This window comes from Macrobrachium rosenbergii, chromosome 2 (assembly GCF_040412425.1).
Source record: "Macrobrachium rosenbergii isolate ZJJX-2024 chromosome 2, ASM4041242v1, whole genome shotgun sequence".
Lineage (NCBI taxonomy): Eukaryota > Metazoa > Arthropoda > Malacostraca > Decapoda > Palaemonidae > Macrobrachium > Macrobrachium rosenbergii.
Genome location: NC_089742.1, coordinates 38,273,241 through 38,295,512, shown reverse-complemented (window position 1 = coordinate 38,295,512; position 22,272 = coordinate 38,273,241). Strand labels below are relative to the sequence as shown.

The window sequence follows — 22,272 nt, the reverse complement described above, 5'->3', positions numbered from 1 at the left end:
TGCTTCAAGTACAAGTACTATGACAACTACAAGTACTGCTTCAAGTACAAGTACTATGACAACTACAAGTGCTGCTTCAGCTACAGTGACTCCTGTAGATGTAAATTCGTTGAATATTGCTCCAATTGCGTCAACTCAGCCTTGTAATGGCAATGCAGGTGCTGTTGGCATATATCAGGATAGTAGTGGCTTCTACCTCCTTTGTAAGAATGCTCCTAATGGATATTCATACCAAGCTGATAATCCATCAACACCATGCTCAGGGAATCAAATGGGATGTATGTCTGTATCTTGCCCAAGCAACTCTGCTATTAGAGGATTCAACACACAAAATGGAAGTCCTGCTGGACCTTGTAGTGCACCAAATGACAAGACCAAACTGAGCACTTCTGACTGCCATACGATTTCAGGTACCATGCAGGATCAACCAACAGGCAAAACATCTTGGCTTCAGTGGAGGCTTTGTGGTGGGAGTGGGTTTTATGTCATGACTGCTTCATCAGTTAGTGGTGCTAGTACATCATGGACCCTCACCAGCATCACCTGCTGCCTTGGTCTGCCATAATGGTATTCTCAATTTTGGAGAAGGACATTTGTTTGATAGGTTGAGCTATACTGTATTTAACTTGTTGAGTAGTGTTCTAGTTCAGAAGATAATGATTTTAAACAAGAATTATGCACACTTAAGGAAATGACAGAAGTTTCACTGATATATGGAAACCCATTAAACATGTTAGCCTCATTCCCAGTAAAATGGACCGGCTCTACCAGCTTGGAGAGATTTAAGAAGAAAGGTTCCACCTTGTATGCCCAGCTCAAAGACCATCATCTTCCTGCAGTAACCCTCATTTGTCTTTGTAGCTCTGACTGAACTAAATGTGTGCAGTGCATCCAAAGTCTGCACCAAATTCTTTTCAAGTTTTTTGGTGAGTTTTTACCTTTTTACCTTTTCTTGTATTTTTACTTTGGTCTGCATTGTCCTATGATATCCTAGATGCATTCCTATGTGAGTTTGTGCTATTTCTCTTTTGGGATTCTTATACTCTATTAATTTTCTTATTTATTTTGTATTCTAACTTTATTTAGGGTAACTTTTGACTTTGTTTAGCCCCATTGGAAATTTTCATTACTTTTTGAGTCTGGTAATCAGTAATATGTTGTACAGTATATCCAGATTTTGTGTGTTTTTAGCTTAACATTCTCCAGCTCCTTGATCCATTGCCATTGTTGGGGGCATTGAGGATGGCAGCTGAGAAGCTGTGTTCAGTGCTTTGATGACAGACATGAGTCCTGTAAGCCTTGCATCTCAACTGCTAACCTGACAAATTTTAGAGATACCTTTTATGTTCTCAGAGTAACTGTTTCATTTTTCTTTTCTGCTATCCAAACAGACTTTATAGTGAATACAAAAGTGATTTAGAAACTGGAAGAATCTGTTCTTGAAACTGATGGAAAGTGGCATTGGACCTCATGCCTCTACCCTAAAACTGGTGTGCTTAACATGGCCAGGCAAAGGGAAACTTTGTCAACCTTTGGCCTTAGTAATGGGTCAAACCTCAATGGACTGATGATCTTAAGACACTAAGGATAAGGTGTATAATCGTTAGACACTAAGGATAAGGTGTATATTGATATGAACCCTCCAACTTCTATTTCAGGTGCACTCTTAACTCTCCCTTCATTTCTTTCCAGTAAAGGAAAAAATATATAGCAATAAAAATAAAACCTTTGAGGTAGCAAAACAAAATGACGAACTAAATCCAGGCAGGATTCACCCTTGACCCATTTTGGTTCTCATTGAAGTGAAAATTGGACAAGGTTCCTAATATCATCATTTAAGACTTGAAAACTACCTGGTAAATAGACATTCAACAGCTGCAAAGACATCTAGACAAATAAAAAATGAAAACTTGGTTGGTTGAAAAAACTACCAAAAATCACTCTATAGATGACTAAAAAGTTAAAGTAATGAAACATGACTCAATAAATAGTGTACAGGTAACAATCATAGTTCTTCATAATGATAGACCTGTCAAAAAAGAATTTTTATTAGACAAAACAGTTACATTATCTAGCAGGAAAAAAAGCTTCTTTGAAAGTGGCCAAAATAGAATTTGCAGAACTAGTTCATCCATTGAAAAAAAAAATTTTTGGGTCAAAATAGATAAGTAAATATGTACTTAAACCCTTATATTATAAAAATTGTAGTAAATGTGGACACAACAAAAAATGCCATAACAACCCTGGCTGTTCATACTTTGGATCCAGTGATCACACAAAAAATGGAACTGTGGTGAACCAACTTGCATAAACTTAGTCAGAATCACCATGAAAGATTTAAAGTGTGTGAGCATAATATTTTCAACACAGAATTTCCAGGAAGAACTGGAATTGCCCTTAAGAGAAGCTAAATGGAACAGAAATTAAGGAGTTGAATGATAAAAAAAAACCTAAGTACAAAACCTTAACCCAAAAAAGTAACTAAAATCAAAATAATCAGATAACATGGAATAGAATAGACAGACAATATACAAGAAAAAAAATGTTAGAATAAAGGTTAGACAAAGAAATACAATCCAAAAAGAATATAGCATTAAAGACTCGAACTGTATGATGTACTTCCACAAATGGGAGTTAAGGAAATTAATTCAAACATCCTAGAAGAATGGGAGGAAAACCACCAAAATAATGTTTCTGAACTTCAAGATAATGAAAGACCACTTGAAAGAACTGCTCCTAAAGATAAAACAAAGTTCTATTGACAATACACAAACTTATCCACCTGTCAAACCACAATCATGAATACAAAAAGACAACAACCAATATAAAGAAGCAAACAAAATGGGTCCATCACAAATAGCAAACCAGTCAATAGATGTCCCATCTTTTGTAGATATGCCAAAAAAAAAAAAAAAAAAAAAGGAACCATAGATCAAAATACTGTAACTATATAAGGGATCATGCAGTCAACCCATCACAATACTTATCAATACAAAAAATTCATAGGAAGAAACAAGACAAGTGCATAATAATGCATGCTGCACTTAACTCTGCAGACATAAAGACAACAACCATTATCAAGAAGCAAACAAAATGAGTCCATCACAAATAGCAAACCAGTCAATAGATGTCCCATCTCAAGTGGAGATATACCAAAAAAATACTGTAACTACTGTATATAAGGGATGATGCAGTCAACCTATCACGATACTTATCAATACAAAAAATTCATTGGAAGAAACAAGACTTGCGCATAATGATGCATGCTGCATTCAACTCTGCAGACAAAAAGACAACAACCGATATCAAGAAGCAAACAAAATGAGTCCATCACAAATAGCAAACCAGTCAATAGACTTCCCATCTCAAGTGGAGATATACCAAAAAAAAATACTGTAACTATATAAGGGAAAAAAATACTGTAAATGCAAAAATATAGGAAGAAACAAGACATGCACATAATAATGCATGCAACTTGCATCAAAAACAACGTGATACTTAATGCAAAAAATTCATAGGAAGAAACAAGACATGCACATAATAATGCATGCTGCATTCAACTTTGCAGACAAAAAACAACGTGGCAAAGGAAACCTAATAAATATTGTAAAAAATTTCTGCAGACAATACTTAATACAAAAAATTCATAGGAAGAAACAAGACATGCACATAATAATGCATGCTGCAAACTTTGAAAAAAACAAGAAAGGAAACGTAAAAAATTTCTGCAGACAATACTTAATACAAAAAATTCATAGGAAGAAACAAGACGTGCATAATAATGCATGCTGAATTCAACTTTGCAGACAAAAAACAACTTAGCAAAGGAAACTAATAAATACTGTAAAAAAATTTCTGCAGACAAAAACGACATAGCAAAGGAAACCTAATATATACTGTAAAAATTTCACAAAATATATAAGTAAAAAAACTGAAGTAGAAACTCATGGAAAAAGAATGTTATGTTCTTGGTCAGCTGTAAGCCTGGTTTCAGACTGAAGAGCTTGGATTTCTCAACCTTTGTGGAGTATGTAATCCGTGCATGAGTTTTGCACAGTCTTGTCCCTCTCTCTGTAGCTTCAGTGTCCTAGTAGGATATGGCCCTGCCCTTCACAGCCTAACCCAAGCACCTACAATCCCTTGGGTTGAGCCTCAGACAGAGTACTCGCTCTAAAGATTGCCTTTGGCTGGCTTGGTCTCAGCAAAGCTTGTTAATGTGTTTCATGGCATCTTGTCCAGTCCTGGGAGGGGTTGGTTCTCTCTCCTTCTCTTTTGTTCCCAAGATCTTGGCAGGATCTCAGAACTTTTCAGTTCCTGACAGAAGATTTGAGAGTTTTATCAATCCTTCCGTCTGAGACTTACTGGTGGTTATTCAGACAAGATGCTTTTTACTCCCATTGTGAGCTGTAAGACTCTTTTTCCCTTCCTCCTTTTGGAAGCAGTATCTAGGTTGAAGTATCAGCTTGGTCAGGCTAGATACAGGTAGCTACACTTTGAGCAGCCAGTCTTAGCATAAAGTGGCACATCAACTTATGGACCTCAAATTAGTGGATTTAGTTACTTGATGGACTCAGCAGAGTCTGATAAAAATAATGAAAATATTTTATACTGAGTAGAAATCTGATAAGCGTGATAGAATTATTGAACGGTGGACTGAGTGTTGGCAGCCTCTTGTCCTAAGTGGACAACCCACTAAGTATGCTTGAGGTATTGGATAATGAATGGTTATATGCCATTCTATGCTACTTAGTAAATTTCATTACTTACTGGAAGGTGCACATCCTGAGCTGTCCATTGAGTTGAGACTGTAGTTTCTTAGATGCATCTCCTTCCACTCTCCTTTTTAACAAGGGGGATAGGGAGCAAGGGTAGAGCTAGATTCTGAACCCATCACTTGGTACCTGCCAGAATTAGTTGCTTACTAGCTTGAATTCCTGTATAGGAGATTTCATGATTCCCAAGTATTTTTCCTTGAGTGAGTGTCCTCTCTGAAGCAGAGTCTCTCTCATGCCCAGGGTTCTGCTGCCCTGTGATCCCCCTGTGTCATATGCAGTTAGGAGTATGAGTTCTGGGTAGGATTCAACTCCAGTCAGTTGTGAGACAACTAATACTTAAGGAGTAACTCTCTTATATGAAAAGCAATGTTTTGTATATCCATAAGAATACGTATCAAATTATTTTGGAAGGTCTTACCTACTGTTAAATACAGCAGTATCTTTGTGCTGACAGGTGCAATCATCATTCAAATAAAAAGAAAATTGCTTTAATGACCTAGATTGTCAGAATTATTCTTGCTGTAGGGCAGGATAGTTCATCAATTTTCCTGTTGCTGTTGGCTGCATTTTCTTGGTATTGTTACTTTTTGTTTTGTTTTCACTGTATGTCTTTGATGATAGTAAAAACAAAACATCAGGTTTTGCTGCGATGTTTTCTGCGTTAACAGATTGTGTTCTATAGAATTAGGTATGTGGTAAACCCCCGTATTCGCGTTCTCACGATTCGCGGACTCACATATTCGCAGATTTCTCTGTGGAACGTATCTACCCATTATTCGTGGAAAATTCGCCCATTCACGGTATTTATCACAGAAATATTCACTAATTACTGTATTTTCATATAATTTTCATGACTAAATGCACTTTTTGTGATAAAAACTATTAAAATTCTCAGGTATAAGCATTTTTTGAGGGTTTTTTTCTTGTGTTTAAACTATCAAAATAGGCAGTTCTAAGTGTTTTAGAGGGTTTTGATTCATGATTTTAGGTATTGTGGGCGTAAAAGGGTACGCACACTCCCGCGTACACGGGGGTTTACTGTGTTCTGTAGTCGATGGTGATAGAGACAGTTTGTGCAGGTTGTAGGGATGTCAACTGTGTGAAGTGCAAGGAGTGACCAGACAAGTTTATGATTCTTTATGTATTGGAAGAGGAGAGTCATATTGGGGAAGCAATTAATAAAACAGGAATATACATTTTACTTCCCTTTTTGCTTCATTGGTGGCTCCTTCATCTCCTAATTAGCCTTCTGTACCTCTGTCATACATTTGCTATACCTAGACCTGATCCTACAGTCTCAGCCCCTCTTTGGTTGAGGAGAAACATATTCTAAAATTAGACAGGATGTTAGTCTTATTCTAGAAGCTGTCAAGACCAATTCTGGGTTTTGAGTAACCAATCTACATTCCCCCATTGTGTGTGCTGCTTTTTGTGGTCCCCTTAGGAAAGGTGTTGCTTTGTTGAGTTATCTAGTTGTTCTAGTAGCCTTATTGACAAGTTTTCAGTTGATTACACTGGTTTTGTGAGGTGTTCATGTCAGGTATTTCTATCCTTCCTATTCCCCCCTCCTCCCAAGTGCCTATCCAGCGTAACACAATGAGTAATACTATAAATTTTCTCTTGCGGCTGTCGGTGCTTCAAGTGCAGCGCAACTAAAGAGTGCATTTTCTTTGTTTGAAGTTGCGATGGAGTTTTCTCAGCCATATTTTGGTGCTTCAGGTGAGGTGTGTCTGGAGAATGGTTTGGTTCTGTGGCCATCTTGTGGCGTTTTCTAGCACGACGCCGCTAGATGGTGCACTTTCTGGTGCCTTCCTTCCCATGTCGTTAGGGGTTTTGTTTGTGGTTTCTGGCCTGATGGATGAGGAATAACTTATAGAATAGTCGTCTTCTGTGTTTATGTGGCTCTTTGATAGTTGATTTTATTTTTCATAATTGATTTTATTTTTCATTATTTGGTTGAGGAGTTAGTTTTGCTAGAGACTAGGTCTCTTTTATCCTTGAATATGTTGGTGCCTGCTAAGTCTGTGATTTAGGCTGTTTTCCCTTCTGGTTGTTTCACTATTTGAGATTTCTTGCATTCAGGCACATAAGGCAGTGTTCAAGAATGCCAGAACTACTACTACTTATATTCTTCTGCACAGGACCTCACTGTAGTTTTTTTTTGCCTTGCTCTTAAGCTATCATCTGTTCCAGATACATAAGTTCTTGACTGCTTGAACTTGAACACTGTGAAGTGAGTGCTTGATAATGAGTTATGTGGTTCATGCAGAGGTGGAGAATTTTATCCACATCTTTTTTCTGCAGGATTGAAGTTGTTTGCTGAGGTTTTGCCTTAGCAAGGTTAATTTCTCCTGGTGCCAGGTTGAAGAGCTTTCTAGTGCTGGAACATTTCAAGATTTTAGAGGATTACTTGGAGTGTTCATTGCCTCCTTATTCTGTTCTTCTCAAAAGTAGTCAATGTGGATGTTTCTGCTCAAGAGCACTTTGATTTTTTGAAGCAGTCCTGGAAGCCAACCAACAAGAAGCTTGTGCCAACACCTCTTCCAGGTTCACCTCTTGAGAAAAATCCATTTTCTTTCGGTTTGCTGCTTCTTCATGGAAACCCTTTCACTGTTCCTCGTCAGAATTCAGTAAGGGCAAGGCACTTCTCATCCTTATAAATACTGATTTTTGCAATCTTAGTTTCCTAGGATCTCATCTGTAGGCTGTGTGGAGTTTCTGTTAACTCTTTTGAGTCAGAAGCTGGGGTAGTAAGTAATCAGGGAGGGTTATGTCATTTCTTTTCAAGCTCCATCCTTGTCTCATTGCCGATAGTTTTCTCTTCTTGCTCTCATCCTGGGACAAGTTTTTTCGTCCTCCATAGACGCCACATTTCTATTATAAGGCAGTTGTAGAGCAATTTTGGAAGCTTACACAGGCTTTTATGATAACTTTTTAGTTTTCTGTAAAAGAAAACTATCGAGATGGCTATTTGTATGTCCGTCCACACTTTTTCTGTCCGCTTTCAGTTCTTGAAAACTACTGAGGCTAGAGTGCTGCAGATTGGTATGTTGATCATCCACCCTCCAATCATCAAATATACTATCAAATTGCAGCCCTCTAGCCTCAGTAGTTTTTTATTTTATTTAAGGATGTTAGCCATGATCGTGTGTCTGGCACCACTATAGGTGCCAACAACACAGGCCACCACTGGGCCGTAGATGAAAGTTTCATGGGCTGTGGCTGAGAGTTTTTATGGGCCATGGCTGAGAGTTTCATTCAGCATTATATGCCGTACAGAAAACTTGGATTACGTAGAAGAAACTTTGGTGCGTTTAAAATTTTTTTTTTTTTAAGCATTTGTAAGTTGGAGGCCAATGTTGCATGTCTCCCAACTCACTAGTTCTTTCGTTCTCCTTGTTCAAGGTAGTCTTGCATCACGTTTCTGGCTTTTAGCATATAACTAGATGATTTCTGTGATCATGCAGGAAATTTTTTTCTGTGTCTTGGTTAAATCCTCCTCACAAGTACCTTTGGTGATTGTTTGCAAGGAAAGTGTTAATGTTGTAGGCCTGGGGTTTTGGACTAAACACAACATCAGAAGTTTTTTTATGAGAGCATTGTCCCCATAAGGAATTGGGTACATTCAGGTTGTACTCTAATTTGAATGACTGGCACTTTTTGGAAATTCATTATACCAACGAAGACGTCAGTAATCTGGTCACACTTTTTTTGTGGTTTAACCACGGTTGAAATTAGATTCCCACAATTTTGGCGATGTTCTTGAGGAGAAATGATTACACAATTTCTCCTTGCTTCTAAGTTTTTAGCCCATGTAGAAGCTTCTACAGTATTAAAGCAATGGCATTCGCTTCTAGGTTATATAACCATTTTTGGGGAATGTTTTTTCAGCCTTGTCTGGATCAGAGTAAGACTCCAGTTCACCTGAACATGTGTGGCACAGGTAGTCTTTACTGGATTCAACTTCAATTACAGTGCAGGAAAATTTTCAAGAGACACAAGAATGGTAGGCAGACCATTCGAAGCTTCAGTTAGTCTCTCATGGGAAGTAAGAACCCAGACCCCTTGTTCTTTTAGACACCACTTTGAAGATGCGCACTATCCTTAAGGAGGATCTATAATTTGGGAGGTTTGATTGGGATTAGAAAATTCACTTCACCTCTATAATCCTGAATTCTTAGTAGTGCGAAATAACTTATAGTGTGAATATAGGCAGTCCCCAGTTAACGGTGATCCGGTTTTATGGCACTTGTCTAGCAATGAAAATCGGCAATTTTCTGTGCCAAAAATCGCTGATTTGCCCCTATTGGGTATTGGCGCCGTACATACCTGTGCTGATATTGGCGCCGATAAGCCTCGAAGAAGGGGCGAAAATCACCGATTGTCGGTTAGCGGCGATTTTCATTTACCATCACACCCTAAGAACGGAACCCCTGCTGATAACCGGGGACTGCCTGTATTTGGTAAAGCAGGTAGCAGTGTTCTCGGACAACAAATCTTCCCTTTTTATTTATATACTGGTACATGTAAGTGTATGTATAAATATGTATATACTGTACATATGTTTATATATGTATGTATGTATGTATGTATATACAGGCAGTCCCTAGTTGATGGCAGGGGTTCTGTTCTCTGAGCCAGAATCGAGATAAAATGCCGTAAAACTGGAAATATCATAATAATAATGGAAATGAATGGCTCTTATAGCTCCTTAAGCACTGTAAAATCGGGTTACGGCACCATAAAACTGCTTACAGCACCGTAAAATCAGGTTAATGGCTCAGTCAGCCAAGTGCTGTAAAGTCGGAACGCCATAACCTAAGACTGCCGTTAGCCAGGGACTACCTATATTATGATATTAAGAAAATATCTTTAGACCAGCTAGGTAATATCATTATTATATGTTCTTTAATGCTCAGTCTAACATATCCCTTCATCAGTGGGTGGAGACTGGGAATATTGTGTTGAATTCTTAATGTGTTCCAGTTAGGAATAACTTATTAGCTGATCAACTAAGCAGAAGGAATCTGACTCTTCCAACAGAGTGGTATCTGAATTACTAAGTACAGTATGCCAGTTTCTGTAGAAACTAATGAACTACAATTGTAGACCTCTTGATGACAACTCAGAACAGGAGGTTACCACTTCCCCTTCCAAGATCCTCAGACTGGTGCAGCAGACGTTTTTCTGCAGGATTTGTCAGTTGATGCATACATCTTTCCTCCTTTTGCAATTGTAAGAGGTACTGTGCAGGTTAAGGGAATGCTGGAATTCCAAGATGTTCCTGTTAGTGTCGTGTTGGCTGTAGAGGAACTGATTTCAGGATCTATTTCCACTAGAACATTTCCATGGAACTCTTCCTTTTGGGAAAGATCTAAAACAACTGCATATCATGAAGCTGTCAAAACTTATGCATAAGGCCGATTACTGCGTTGACACTGTCATCCGTCTTGGTTGGGCATGAGGTTTTTACTGTCTCTAGAGTCTATCCTCAAGTTTATTAGATACTCAACTACTTATCATTTCAGAGGCAATGGTTGGTTTATGAATCCTGGAGTCAGTCTCAAGGTATATCTTGCATCTGTACCTTAATAGACAACTTAAGTTTTTTAGTTTTCTTATTTAATATGTAAGTTGTTGATCTCTTGCTTTTTATGCCATGGTCAACTTGTCATTGCTTATGACTTGGATCTCAAGAGATCTTTAGGTCTTTTGAGATAAAGGCACCCAGAATGCTGTATCACACATTTTGGAGCCTGGATGTGGTAGAATTTTTTGCCAAGCCATTTAAATCTTTAGAAACAGCCTCTTGACACACTTGGACTATGCTAATGCACTCTTGGTAGCCCTGGCACCTGTGGAAGAATAAGTGAATTTCAAATGTTTTTTTTTGCAGAATATTACCTTTTACAATGAAGACAGGTCTTTTGTTCTTGCCTTGGGTCATAGGTAGGAACAATTTAAGCATTTCTTCTTCAGGGTTGTTTACATCCTGAATTTGATCTCATTTAGGGGTAATCAGATAGAAACATTTTAATGATGTACTATAAAAGGGAAATAAGAGTGTACTCAGATTATATAATTTTAATGCTGTGGTATAAAAGGGAAATAAGTGTACTGTACTCAGATTGTTACATATTAGAGGTGATATCAGTCAATTTGTGCATTAGATCAAACATTACCATGTGGCGGAATTCAAACCACAAAAAAACAGTACACAACACTCACCCTCTGGTCCTCGGTTGCTGGAAGATGGAGTAGAAAATCACGGTCGCCAACACAGCACAAAAACCACAAAAAACCAAAACCAAAACAGAAAAACACACGACTCACGAACATACAGCAACAAGAACAGCACACTAACAAGGGAAAAACAACAACTCTGCATCAGCACACAAACAAACTGTTTTAGACCAAAAAAATGACTGACCGGCACTAGCTCTGACTCAAAAACTGCCTCCAAAACCTAAAAATCCTCACATATATTCCACAGACAGACAGCGCAGAAACAAACTAACGACCCATCCTCTTCCAACAACCGAAGCACCTCACTAACGACAATTACACATCCCCTCTCTCTCTCACAAAAACGTTGGGAAATGCTAAATAAAAACAAATTTATTCATCCCTCTATAACCATGTCTAAATGCATTGCCCCTTTTTTTGCCATCTGAGAAAATTAGAATATGAAGGCATAATTGTGATCTATTACCTTTGCTGAAGGTAATTTTTTTTTAACGTAAAAGCCATTGCTATGTCTTTTAATTTTGAGAATTAGTCTCTGTAGAATGTAATTAATGTGGCATTTTGGAAATGTAATTCCATTTCCTTATAAGACACGGAAATTTGGTTTGAGATTGCAGACCTTAGTCTGCTGGCTGTAGCAAGTACAGTCCAGTCTTTTCCTGAAAGAAATGAAAGAGCAGCCTTGTGGTCTCATTCCTTAATTTTAAAGCCTGTTTTGAGGAGCATGAACGTTAATATTTTGTAGGGGGTTTACCTTTGTGTCAAGGGGCTTCACCTTTGTTGAGCTGTTGGCCCTGGGCATACTGGTCTCATTAACACAGCTTCTGCTGGGGCAGTTTTCTCCATAAGCTGCTCTTACTGTGTCTTATACGGAGAGCCTTACTCCATAATTCTGGCAGCAGTACAGTCTAGAAGGGATCCCTCGTCAGGCGAGAATGTTTTGGGTCGCATCAAGAAACCTTTAGTTCACTTGCCTGAGTGGATTCTCGCCTACCTACATTAACCCACCATCCTTATCTCAATGTGGGAATTATCTGTCTTAAACACTATATAAGATTCATCCCAAATAATATAAATTGTAATAAAATTTATTTTAATACTTCTACTGTTAAAGTAGAAGCCTGTACAGCCTCCCCACAGCTTGTGGGCTGTAAAGAAAAATTCTGACAAGAACCAAAACATTTGAAACACCTGATGGAGCACAGGTGAACTAGACAGTCATCTGGGTCAGCCAAGCTATCTTTTTATTTTGAATGACTGCACCTGCTGTTAAAGGATATAGCTATCTTTAACAGTAGGAAGGTATTTAAATAAATTTTTATGAAAATCTATATTTTTAAAAGCAATTATTTTTCTTAGGTATACAAACTAGTCTTTTGTAAATAATCCCACCTGAACCTCCCCACTTTGTCCATTTGGCCAAAGAAAAAAAGTGACCAATGACAGAATGTGATTGAGGGGTATTCCCTAACTTAAACCCCCCCCCCCACCACCACCAGTTAATGAATGAATCTTGTTGCCAAGTTCAACAACTATTCCAACTCGTGCTAAGGGTACTCCTATATAAAAGGTGTTGGTTTGTAAACCTATGAAAAATAAAAGTACTTTATTACATTGAAGTGTAGAATTTTTCGTGATTGATTCAGGGCCTAATCCACGGTACATGGTGAAAGAAGCAAAATTGGTGAAAGAAGCAAAATTCAGTACACAATCATACACAGATTTTATTTCATAACTTACAAGCTTTACAATATTCAAACCTTATATGAACAGAGGTTTGATTCTTATAAAATCCTCATTTGCAGTGCCTACAGTGATCACACACTTTTCTACTCTGAAATAAATTTACCAAACCAAATACTCTGGATCTAGCACTACATATCAATTTATATATACTTTACTGTAATATACACCTGCATAAATCTCTGCACTAGGCTTGACCAACACTGCTTATTCAGTAACCTGAAGACTACCCTAAGGGATAAACCCATTTAGTGGATTCTTTTGTTGGTAATTAACTGTGACCATGATTACTCATAACTGAATTTCCTTCACAAACCTTTTGTCAGTTCATATACTGAAGTGAAAAAACTCAACAATGAACCAGAGTGAATCATGAATATATTTTAGTTAGACCTCATCTGTTATGAAGGAAATTGGAGTCCAATTTTCAACATTAAACCCACTTCATTTTAGGAAATGTGGTCTTCATATCATAGTCATAGTATAGTCACCGTATGCATTCCTTTAATGGAAGTTCCTGATTTGTAAATATCCTAACACTTAAGTATATCTGTATAAATCTATGCCAAACTTTGATTTAAAGCTTAATCCTAAACAGAATGCAACAATTTTACTTAGGAATACATTTTCATTTATACAAAATGCAAAGGCATAAAAATTCTATAATAATAATAATGATGGGTCCCTAAGATTATATTTTATATTTGTAGTTACTACATCCACTGTTAGCATAACATATGCCAAAAATAGATGTAGTATTCATAATGTTCCTTTTCTCCTTTACTTCACTATGCAGTCTACAAATTATACAGTGCAGATAGTCACATCTGATTCTGTGACTTGAAAGTACTCTTAATAGACAGAAAGAATGGCAGTTAATTTTTGTTACATGACATAGCACATACAGTAGATAGTAAATGGTGCATTCTCTACAGATTATTAACTTTTACCTTGAGTATTTTACAACTCCATTAGTCAAAGTCATTCAAAAGCCTGTCATGATTCCAATGGACTAAAATCAGTACAGTAAAAGATTTCAAGAGCTTTTCAGTTTGGAGACTTCGATACTGGTGTACATAAAGCTGTAAATGTTTGTATGTACCATACTGTATTCATATGGAAAAAATGCTAATATTTGAAAATTTTCAGATATAATCTTGTCATGGATGTGAGTAACACAATTGTAAGAAACAAAAGGGTTTGGATTTTTATACAGATCTTCATGAATACAAAATTAGATTTTTCTCAGAACACTCTTGCCTATTTAAATACAATAAGTTATGCATAAACTTAGTTGTATTTCTCAAGGCATATGAGTGTCAGCACTGTAACTTGAAACATCAAATTGTGATTTCTATTTTCTTAACAACACTAGGTTATATATTCTGTACTTTTATGAGGCCGAAGTTTTGATGAAACTATCCCATGTCCAGCCAAGAACTTTAGTCATAAAAATGATAAAAAAATGAGCCTGTATTAGACTGTTATCTTTTACCAGGTTGAGAAATATTCATCAAATCTTCATACTTCATAATTAAGTAAAGCACTATCATATAGACATATTGACTAGAGATCCAAAGAAATCATATGGTAACTATAATGACATACATTCTAATAAGACATTATTTTGAGATTCTACTTCTTAATAAAAATAAACAAATGTAATTTATTGTCCTAACCTATGTTACTAAACTCATGCAAAAACATTCTGGAGGGCATCAATATATACATCCAAAATTCTTAATCCCTTAAACAAGTGAGAATATTTTCATTTATACAGCAACGCAAAATAAGAATGGCACTCAGAAGACCATAATCACTTGCACACAGCATGGGCTTTTTGTAGCAAGAAGTATTTTCATTATAAGGCCTTTCTGTGCCTTTTTCACTTAAAAATCATTGTGAAAAAGAACTGTCAATTTTGTGCACCTTGAAATATCCAAGGTTTTAGGAATATGTCCCCTGAAAATAAATCTGTCTAAATTATTTATTTCAAACCATCAGCAAATAGGAAAAAAGGTACTTTGTGCAGTAGTGTCAACTCTATGCAATTTTTATTATTACACAGGGTTCATCCTGAGTAACTGAGTTTATTTTATTGTTGAGCATCAACAATAACTTTGTTTTACAGTATTTCAAGCAAAATACATTTGACTTTATTGACTATGATTATGAAAAAATAAATATTAAGGACTGCAAGGAACTATATATGAATTCAATAAGAATTAAGAGATGATGAGCAGATTGTGAACTGCTCAAAAGTTATAAAAGTTATAGTATAAAATCCATGAAATTTCTGAACGTACATTTACGAAAAATTTTCCAACTTAAAAATACCTAGAGTACTGAAGTGTGCTAGCAGGTTTCTCATATAATACACTGCATTACAAAGCATAATGTCACTAAAGAACAAAGAGCATCCAATACACTTGAGCAAATTTAGATTTTCATAAAATTAATTTACTTTTTCATAAAACCCACAGTAAAATTTTCATTTAAAAAAATGTCTAATTTAAAAAATCTAAGATTTGCTAAGAAATAAATGTTTACTGCAGTAAACTTTCATCACCTAAATAATACAACCCTGCAGCCATATAAAAATATTACTACATTAGGTATTGTGGAGCACTTGAGTTTTTGTATTACATGAATTAATGGAAGCATCCATCCTGAGCTGAAAATAAAAGTTGTCTTAGGAATCTGAAATAATCTTGTTACATTTTGTAAGTTTTCAAATTCCTGTAAAAGGAAGCCATCAAATAAACAAAAGTAGTTCTGACAAATATTCCAAAGCTTGATAAAGTATAGCACAGACTAAACTGCATTTACCCAAGCATGATCAAATATAATTCATACCCACTTTAATGTTTATAATTAAAAAATGTTATTGTGAAGCCATCTCCAGTGTATTAATTTCAGTTTCATTTTGTAAACTTTCATTTTTCACTTGCTGTTAAAGACCTCCTAAAACTAGAAGTTTGCAGTGTTTTAGAAGCTCTGCAATTCAATAGTTATAAGGTTATTGTGGGTTTGAGACAAATGATATTCCAGAGCTAAACTGGAAAATGGCAGCAGATGCCAGACTGAAGTTCATCAGTACCATACATTTCTGTATGTGAAAAGTGTTTGAAGAACTTGTCTATTTACAAAGGTTTAGGGAATTTATATGTTAATGCTCTTATGAAATGTGAGCAGCAATAATATCCCTTATTGTTTTAAATATTTCCTAACACATTATCAGTTCAAATAATACATTTGAAAAATTAGTTAACACACTTATCAGCAAATTAAGTATCAACAGATCTTAAAATTATACTTGTAGTTACGGTTTAAGGTAGGGTTTTATTTGTAAAATAATGGCTAAAAACTATCTCATATTATAATGATGTCTGTAACATTGAAGAATTTAAGTGATTAACTATTTGTTTTTCCTCAAACTTGATCTAAACTATGATGCAGAAACAAAATGTAATTATTAATGATCTGATAATAAATGTGAAGGTAAGCAATTAACTGTATGATATGCATCTATAGTTCCTCAAGACATGTTTCATTTCCCTGCTTTGTTAGAAAGTGCTACAAAGTCACTTTTAATTACTACATAAATCTAAAAAGGTGGCTATACGGGACATTGCACTAGAATAAACTTGTAAAAAGTATTCAGAATAAACATCAATTTCTTGAGTTGATACAAAGGTAAAATAGTGCTATTACCGTCAGTATCATGGTGTATGTTGCTTCTGATCAAGTGTGTGATATGTATAATCTATTCCAACCCCGTAAGTTACTGTATACAGTATTTGGCTTCATAAGACTTTTTAATTTCAGTCCCAAGTAACTTTGACATACCTAAATTTGCTTGTTTTAAACAATTTTTTAATATGTCACCTATCTAAACTTAATGTTCCTAAAATACTTTTCATATCACGAGAAATGTTACTCAATGTGTATTGCATGACATAAAAGAAAATTAACTGACGTATGAAAAATAAAGTCTTGCATACCTTTTAACATAAAAGGGAAACATATTGTATAACAATTACTAAACTACAGCAGTTATTCATTAAATTGCTAGCTAGGCTGAAGTAGCACAATTGTGGTCAAACTACAGAAGGAGATATGAGCATTCCATCCAGAATACTGAGCTTAAGTTTTACAAATTACACTTTCTTCCATTTAAGAAATTTTCATTTGTTGAATTAAACAAGATTGCACCAACGTTGTTTAGAACTGCCTTATTTTCAGGATTTTAGAAGTGTTCAGTAACACTTTTAATTCCAACATATACTCATTCACTTTGGTCCATTTTTCCTTCTGAAATATATTTTTAAAAAATTATAAATTTTACTATCAATTGAAATTTATCAAAGCATGCTTTAGATTATGTTCACTTTCACAATTCAAAATTTCATTCATTCTTAATATAAAGTAGTTTCAGTAGTAGATGAAAAATGGATGATAGTCTTTTGTTAAAAAAATTTTGAAGGTCAACTCAAATCAGGTGTAAACCCAAATCCCAATCTGAAATTTGACCTTCGACATCCATTAGTACCATACTACTGTATAGCTTATGCTTTGTTCAAATTAAGAGGTAGTATATACCTCCTGCTTAAAGATTAGCAATGAAATGCAGAAATAACAAAAAAATACTCGCTATACACAGTCACTGTGGACTAAGACAGTATAAACTTCTGTACACTATTTACATGGGGGAAATCTATGCTGACGATTAACATTTACTCCTGTTTGTATTGTGCTCACTCATTCACTTGACCTACTGGCAGATCCAGAAGAGCTTAAAGTAAGTTTCATAAAACCAGATTTATGAAAGATCACAGTTGAATTTTCATCAACCACATATTTTCTTGACGATATCTCGAATACATATTCTTTCTGGAAGAGCACAACAAGAGAACTCCTGAGTCTGCCAACAGGCTTACCATCACTGCTTGATTACATCACTGACTCCAGGCTAGTGACGATTAAACAGTTGTTCAAATTTCTGAAACAGAAAGGTAACTTTAAGTTCAATATATTTTATATTCCCAGAATATGAAAAAATAATTTAAAGATCTGCAAATTTTCTGGTTTTGCAGCATAACAAACACTGCTGCAAGAATATATCAGTAACATAAAATAAATAAAATATGGAAGATCCAAGGCACGCAGTGTTTTTTTAACAAAATTAAGCTTAGTAATTTCATCCCCATGAACAGACACCTTTGAATCTTAAATTTGTCACTCTCAATAATCTTTTTAATCATACATGATATGAATTCAAATTTTATATTGGACATTTTAAACTATGACCTATGAATATAAATGTACCTTCATAAGTTTACCTGCTTAAAAAAAATATTGTAAAACAGTATTGTACATTTATTTTTCTACACAGTTCTTAGTACCCTGTAGTATCCTGCCTACTTAAAATCTCTATATAGAATTCTGTTATGTATTTATTTCAGTTCCTAATATAGTACTTGTAAAATAAAATGTAGCTATTGCTTTCTTTCAATCACAGACACATTTACAATATATAGGCTTGCTGCTGTGATGCAATTTTGATATATAAAAATATAAAGTAAATTTGTGTAGTAAGAGTTTTCTATAAGGGGACACTACCTAATCCTAGTTTTAACTTTTCATCTTTCCTTGAGAGATTGAACTTGAGGGCTTACTACACTAGCAGCAATAAACATTCATAACATTGCTTTGCTAATTTTAGTACAGTAATTCATAGGAAAAGCTGACATAAAGACATTTATGATAATGAATTCTTTATAACCCAAGACAAAAACTTGCAGTAAATGATGTTGGGTTATCACTAAACCTTGCAATCTCCCATCACTTTTTTATGCTTTCACATTTTTAAAGTTTTTATAACTAATTTTTTCTTACAAATTGGATCTTAATTGGCCCAATTCATGTCTATTATGATGACAGGGAGGAGCTGCTGTCCTTATTCTTTTGTATATCCGCTTGTAACATGGCTAAAAAGCTGAAACTGGGAGGAAACTTTTTCTTTTATGATTGATTAGTAAAAAAATGGTTCCAATTGTTTCATAACAAACCCATCAATCATAATTACTTAAATGTTATTTAGGTGGGAAAATCTGAATATATAGCACCCAGAAACAGCGAAAGTCCATTGGGTGAAGAACATTAGGACAAAATAGATAATCTCACGTACAGGGAAGCTCGTGTCTGGAGAGTGAGGTAAATCTGTACTTGGTTACTTTAACAAAGGCACAGTGATCTAAGTGAGACAAACTTTTGTGCTAACTGAAATCTCGGCTTTAATGCCTACCACTTTAAAATGACCATGCTAATGGTAAAAGTCAGGATCATATACCAGTTCATGTGGTGCTGAAGTGCCCTAAATAAGGCTGTTACTGGAAAACCAAAGCTTAACGAACTATACAAGAACTGATAAATCTTCCAATACAGTCATCTCCAGTGCTACAAAAATTTTCACTGAATCAGAAGATGAGAAATACAAACATCATGCAAAAAGAAATGGCAGTAAATCTCACACAATAGAAATTAATTTAATTAAAACTATACAGTAAGGTAAAATCTCTTGACCAAGTAGACATGAATGTAGGTAGAAGTGTTATTAACAAGATGACAGTATCAACGAGATGAATGATGAAAGGACAAGGGTAATGTCAAGAGGAAGACAAAGATAAAATATGTCCTGCAAGAACTAAGGCTCCCAAGTACATCTGCATCATCTTATGTATGTCTCTTGTGTGAGTCTCCTTAGTAAATTGACATCTCCACATAGGCTATATACTCTTATGATGGCAAGAATCTCATGTTCCTTTGGAAACTGGTAGAAGTTTAGAGGCCCTTGATCTCATGCAAAGTCACTTTCACTTGGTTTGCTTCCTCTTCAGACAACTGTGGGGACACCTGCACAATAATTTGTCATTGCCAGAAGGCAATGTATTTTTAAGATGTACTTCCCCTACTTATCTCTAAAAAGAGAGAGAGACTGGTGTAATCCTTTTTAAGATGTCTCATCCTTCAAAGATAGTGCTAAAAAAAAAGTGGTTCCAGTCAAACGTCCTGAAGTCCTCTGAATGCCAAGTAGAGAGAGAGAGAGAGAGAGAGATCCCACTGTGTTAATCTGTAACCAGCATGAATCATGTCTGCTACCCATGGTTCCACTCGTGTCTTCTACCATGACTTTAAAAATTTTTGGAGACAGGCCCCATTGCTGGAAGAGAAAACCGTTGGCAGACAGCTACCGCACCTTTTCATTACTGAATGTGATAGAGACTATTGTGGTCCACCATTAGGTGAAGCATGGACAGGTGACTACAACTGGCTGTTGTGGAATATATACTCTAGAGGCTGAAGTCCTAAGTCTCATCACTTCAGTCCTCGTATTTTACCCAATGTGCTAGAGACTAGTCTGATGACTGTCATCATTTGTCTTGCCACTGTCTCCTGGACAGGGTAGGAGGAGTCCTGGTCTACTGTGGACCATCATTATTAGATGAAGCACAGACAACTGACTACAATTGGCTGTTATGGATTATACTTGAGAGGCTGAAGTCCTAAGGCTCGTCACTTCAACCCTCATTGTATTCGTTACCCAGTGTGCTAGAGACTATTGAAGGTTCACCATTAGGTGAAGCACAAACAGCTGACTACAAGTGGCTGTTGTGGATTATACTCTAGAGGCTGAAGTCTTAAGGCTCATCACAGAGGCTGAAGTCTTAAGTCTCATCACTTCAGTCCTCATTGTATTCATTACCCAGTGTGCTAGAGGCTAGTCTGACTAGTCATCATTTGTCTTGCCAAAAGGATGACACTGTCTTCTGGACAGGGTAGATGGAGTCTGGTCTACTGTGGTCCATCATTGTTAGATGAAGCACAGACAGCTGACTACAATTGGCTGTTATAGATTATGCTCTAGAGGCTGAAGCCGTAAGGGTCATTACTAACTTGTTGGCCAATTCCACCAGCTTTCCTTTGAACAAACCCTGGGCCAAAAGACTTGGACCTTCATATTGTTCTGGTTGGAGACAGCAATGATGAGAGGCCTTTTGTGGCTGCATCTCTATTTTGCCAAACAATGTAGGTAAGGAGTTATGCAACCATTTTGAGATACAGGACTGAGGCCCCCCTGGGGTAACTGTCTATGGTCCTGGCCTTGGCCACTACTGTGGTCTTGCTCTCAGCCACAAGGATGCACACAGTGCCCAGCACTTAACTCCTGCCAATTGGTGATTACCAGGATTCCCTCAAGAGCCTCTCTGATTTTCCCATCTTGGCAGTTGACACCACAAAATAAAATAGTGAAAAATGTTGGGTTCTTCATGGCAATCCCATCAAGCAAAGGAGTTAAAGCAACAATTTAGTTGAAATACCCTTTAAAAATTTCTCTTACAAATCTCAAATAGTTTCAGATTAATTGTTCTTGTTCATCAAGTTCTGAAATGAAGGCACTGACAAAGGCAGATAAAAAGCAAAGCTTTAGATCTGGTTCATTACATAATCTCAATATGGATTTATATTTTGAAATGCAAGTAAAAAAATCTGTTCAATATATAGTGCATGCTGTAAGTATATCTGGAAAATTACGGTATTAGAAAATGTAGACAGTATCTGTGCATTAGATTCCCCCCAGTAAGCACTTCTTGGCAACAGTGCATGCATAAATACACGAGTATGCTGAGCTACGCATACTACTACCTATGAGGTGGTACAAGGTAAAAACCAAGTAACCCTTTCAATTAATCTTCCACTAATCTATGTCAAAAGGGTTCACTAAAGTATGAATTCCAGTTTGGGTTCCACAATTCATACCCTAAAAATTTAATATTGTTCATCAAACTTATTTTAGTATTGTAACATTCTTTGACAAAAGAGAGGGGCAACAAACACTGCTAAGATCATCAATGCACTTCCACCTTGTGTACACAAATACTCACAAAATGTCTTTTTCTTTCAATTGTTATTATTATTACTGCAAGAAATACATGGCATATGAGATTTTTGTTGCTTGAAATTTCTTTCAAGAGAGAATGGAGGAGACAGGGAAGTGGAGAACTTCTTGTGATAGTTGAGCAGGTCTTAGAAGTAACAAAGCATTTCTATTACCTAGGGGGCACATTAAAATGTGAAGAAGGAATTGAGTGGTAATGGTAAGGAGGAGAGTAGCTGCATCATGGATGAAATAGAGAGAATGCCAGACTGCTGATAAATAAAACTTTCCCAGCAGCAGAGAGAGAATGATTGGTACTTAAGACCTATTATACCCTGGAGATTTTGAAAAGGTGTGACCATATAATGTTGAGATTCATGCTTGGAGTACAATGAGTACATCATTTAGAATGAATTAGTGGAGAGGTGTGGTATCAAGAGGCCATGGAAAAGACTAAAACCTGGAAGATTGAGATGGTTTGGACATGTGATAAGAGGGATGTGTAGCAGCTGGTCAGTTAATATGAAAGTAAGTGGATGAAGACCAGTACAAATACCCAAGAAATCTATT

At 36.1% G+C, this 22,272-nt stretch overlaps 2 protein-coding genes across 3 annotated transcripts in view; one reads left to right on the top strand and one right to left on the bottom strand.

Annotated features, from left to right (window-relative positions):
• LOC136845183 (uncharacterized) overlaps positions 1–2,857 on the top strand; it is an 85,808-nt gene extending 82,951 nt beyond the window's left edge. For both annotated transcript variants that reach the window (XM_067115184.1, XM_067115194.1), the window contains exon 6: positions 1–2,857. This exon is cut by the window's left edge and continues 32 nt beyond it. In XM_067115184.1, coding sequence (XP_066971285.1) covers positions 1–565 — 565 coding nt within the window. In that variant the 3' untranslated portion in view covers positions 566–2,857.
• A 9,870-nt stretch (positions 2,858–12,727) lies between these two features.
• The window catches only part of LOC136845178 (collagen alpha chain CG42342), a 177,673-nt gene continuing 168,128 nt past the window's right edge, over positions 12,728–22,272 (bottom strand). The window contains exon 25 of the mRNA XM_067115155.1: positions 12,728–17,766. The gene's annotated coding sequence lies outside the window, so the exon portion shown is untranslated. The remainder of the gene's footprint in view (positions 17,767–22,272) is intronic.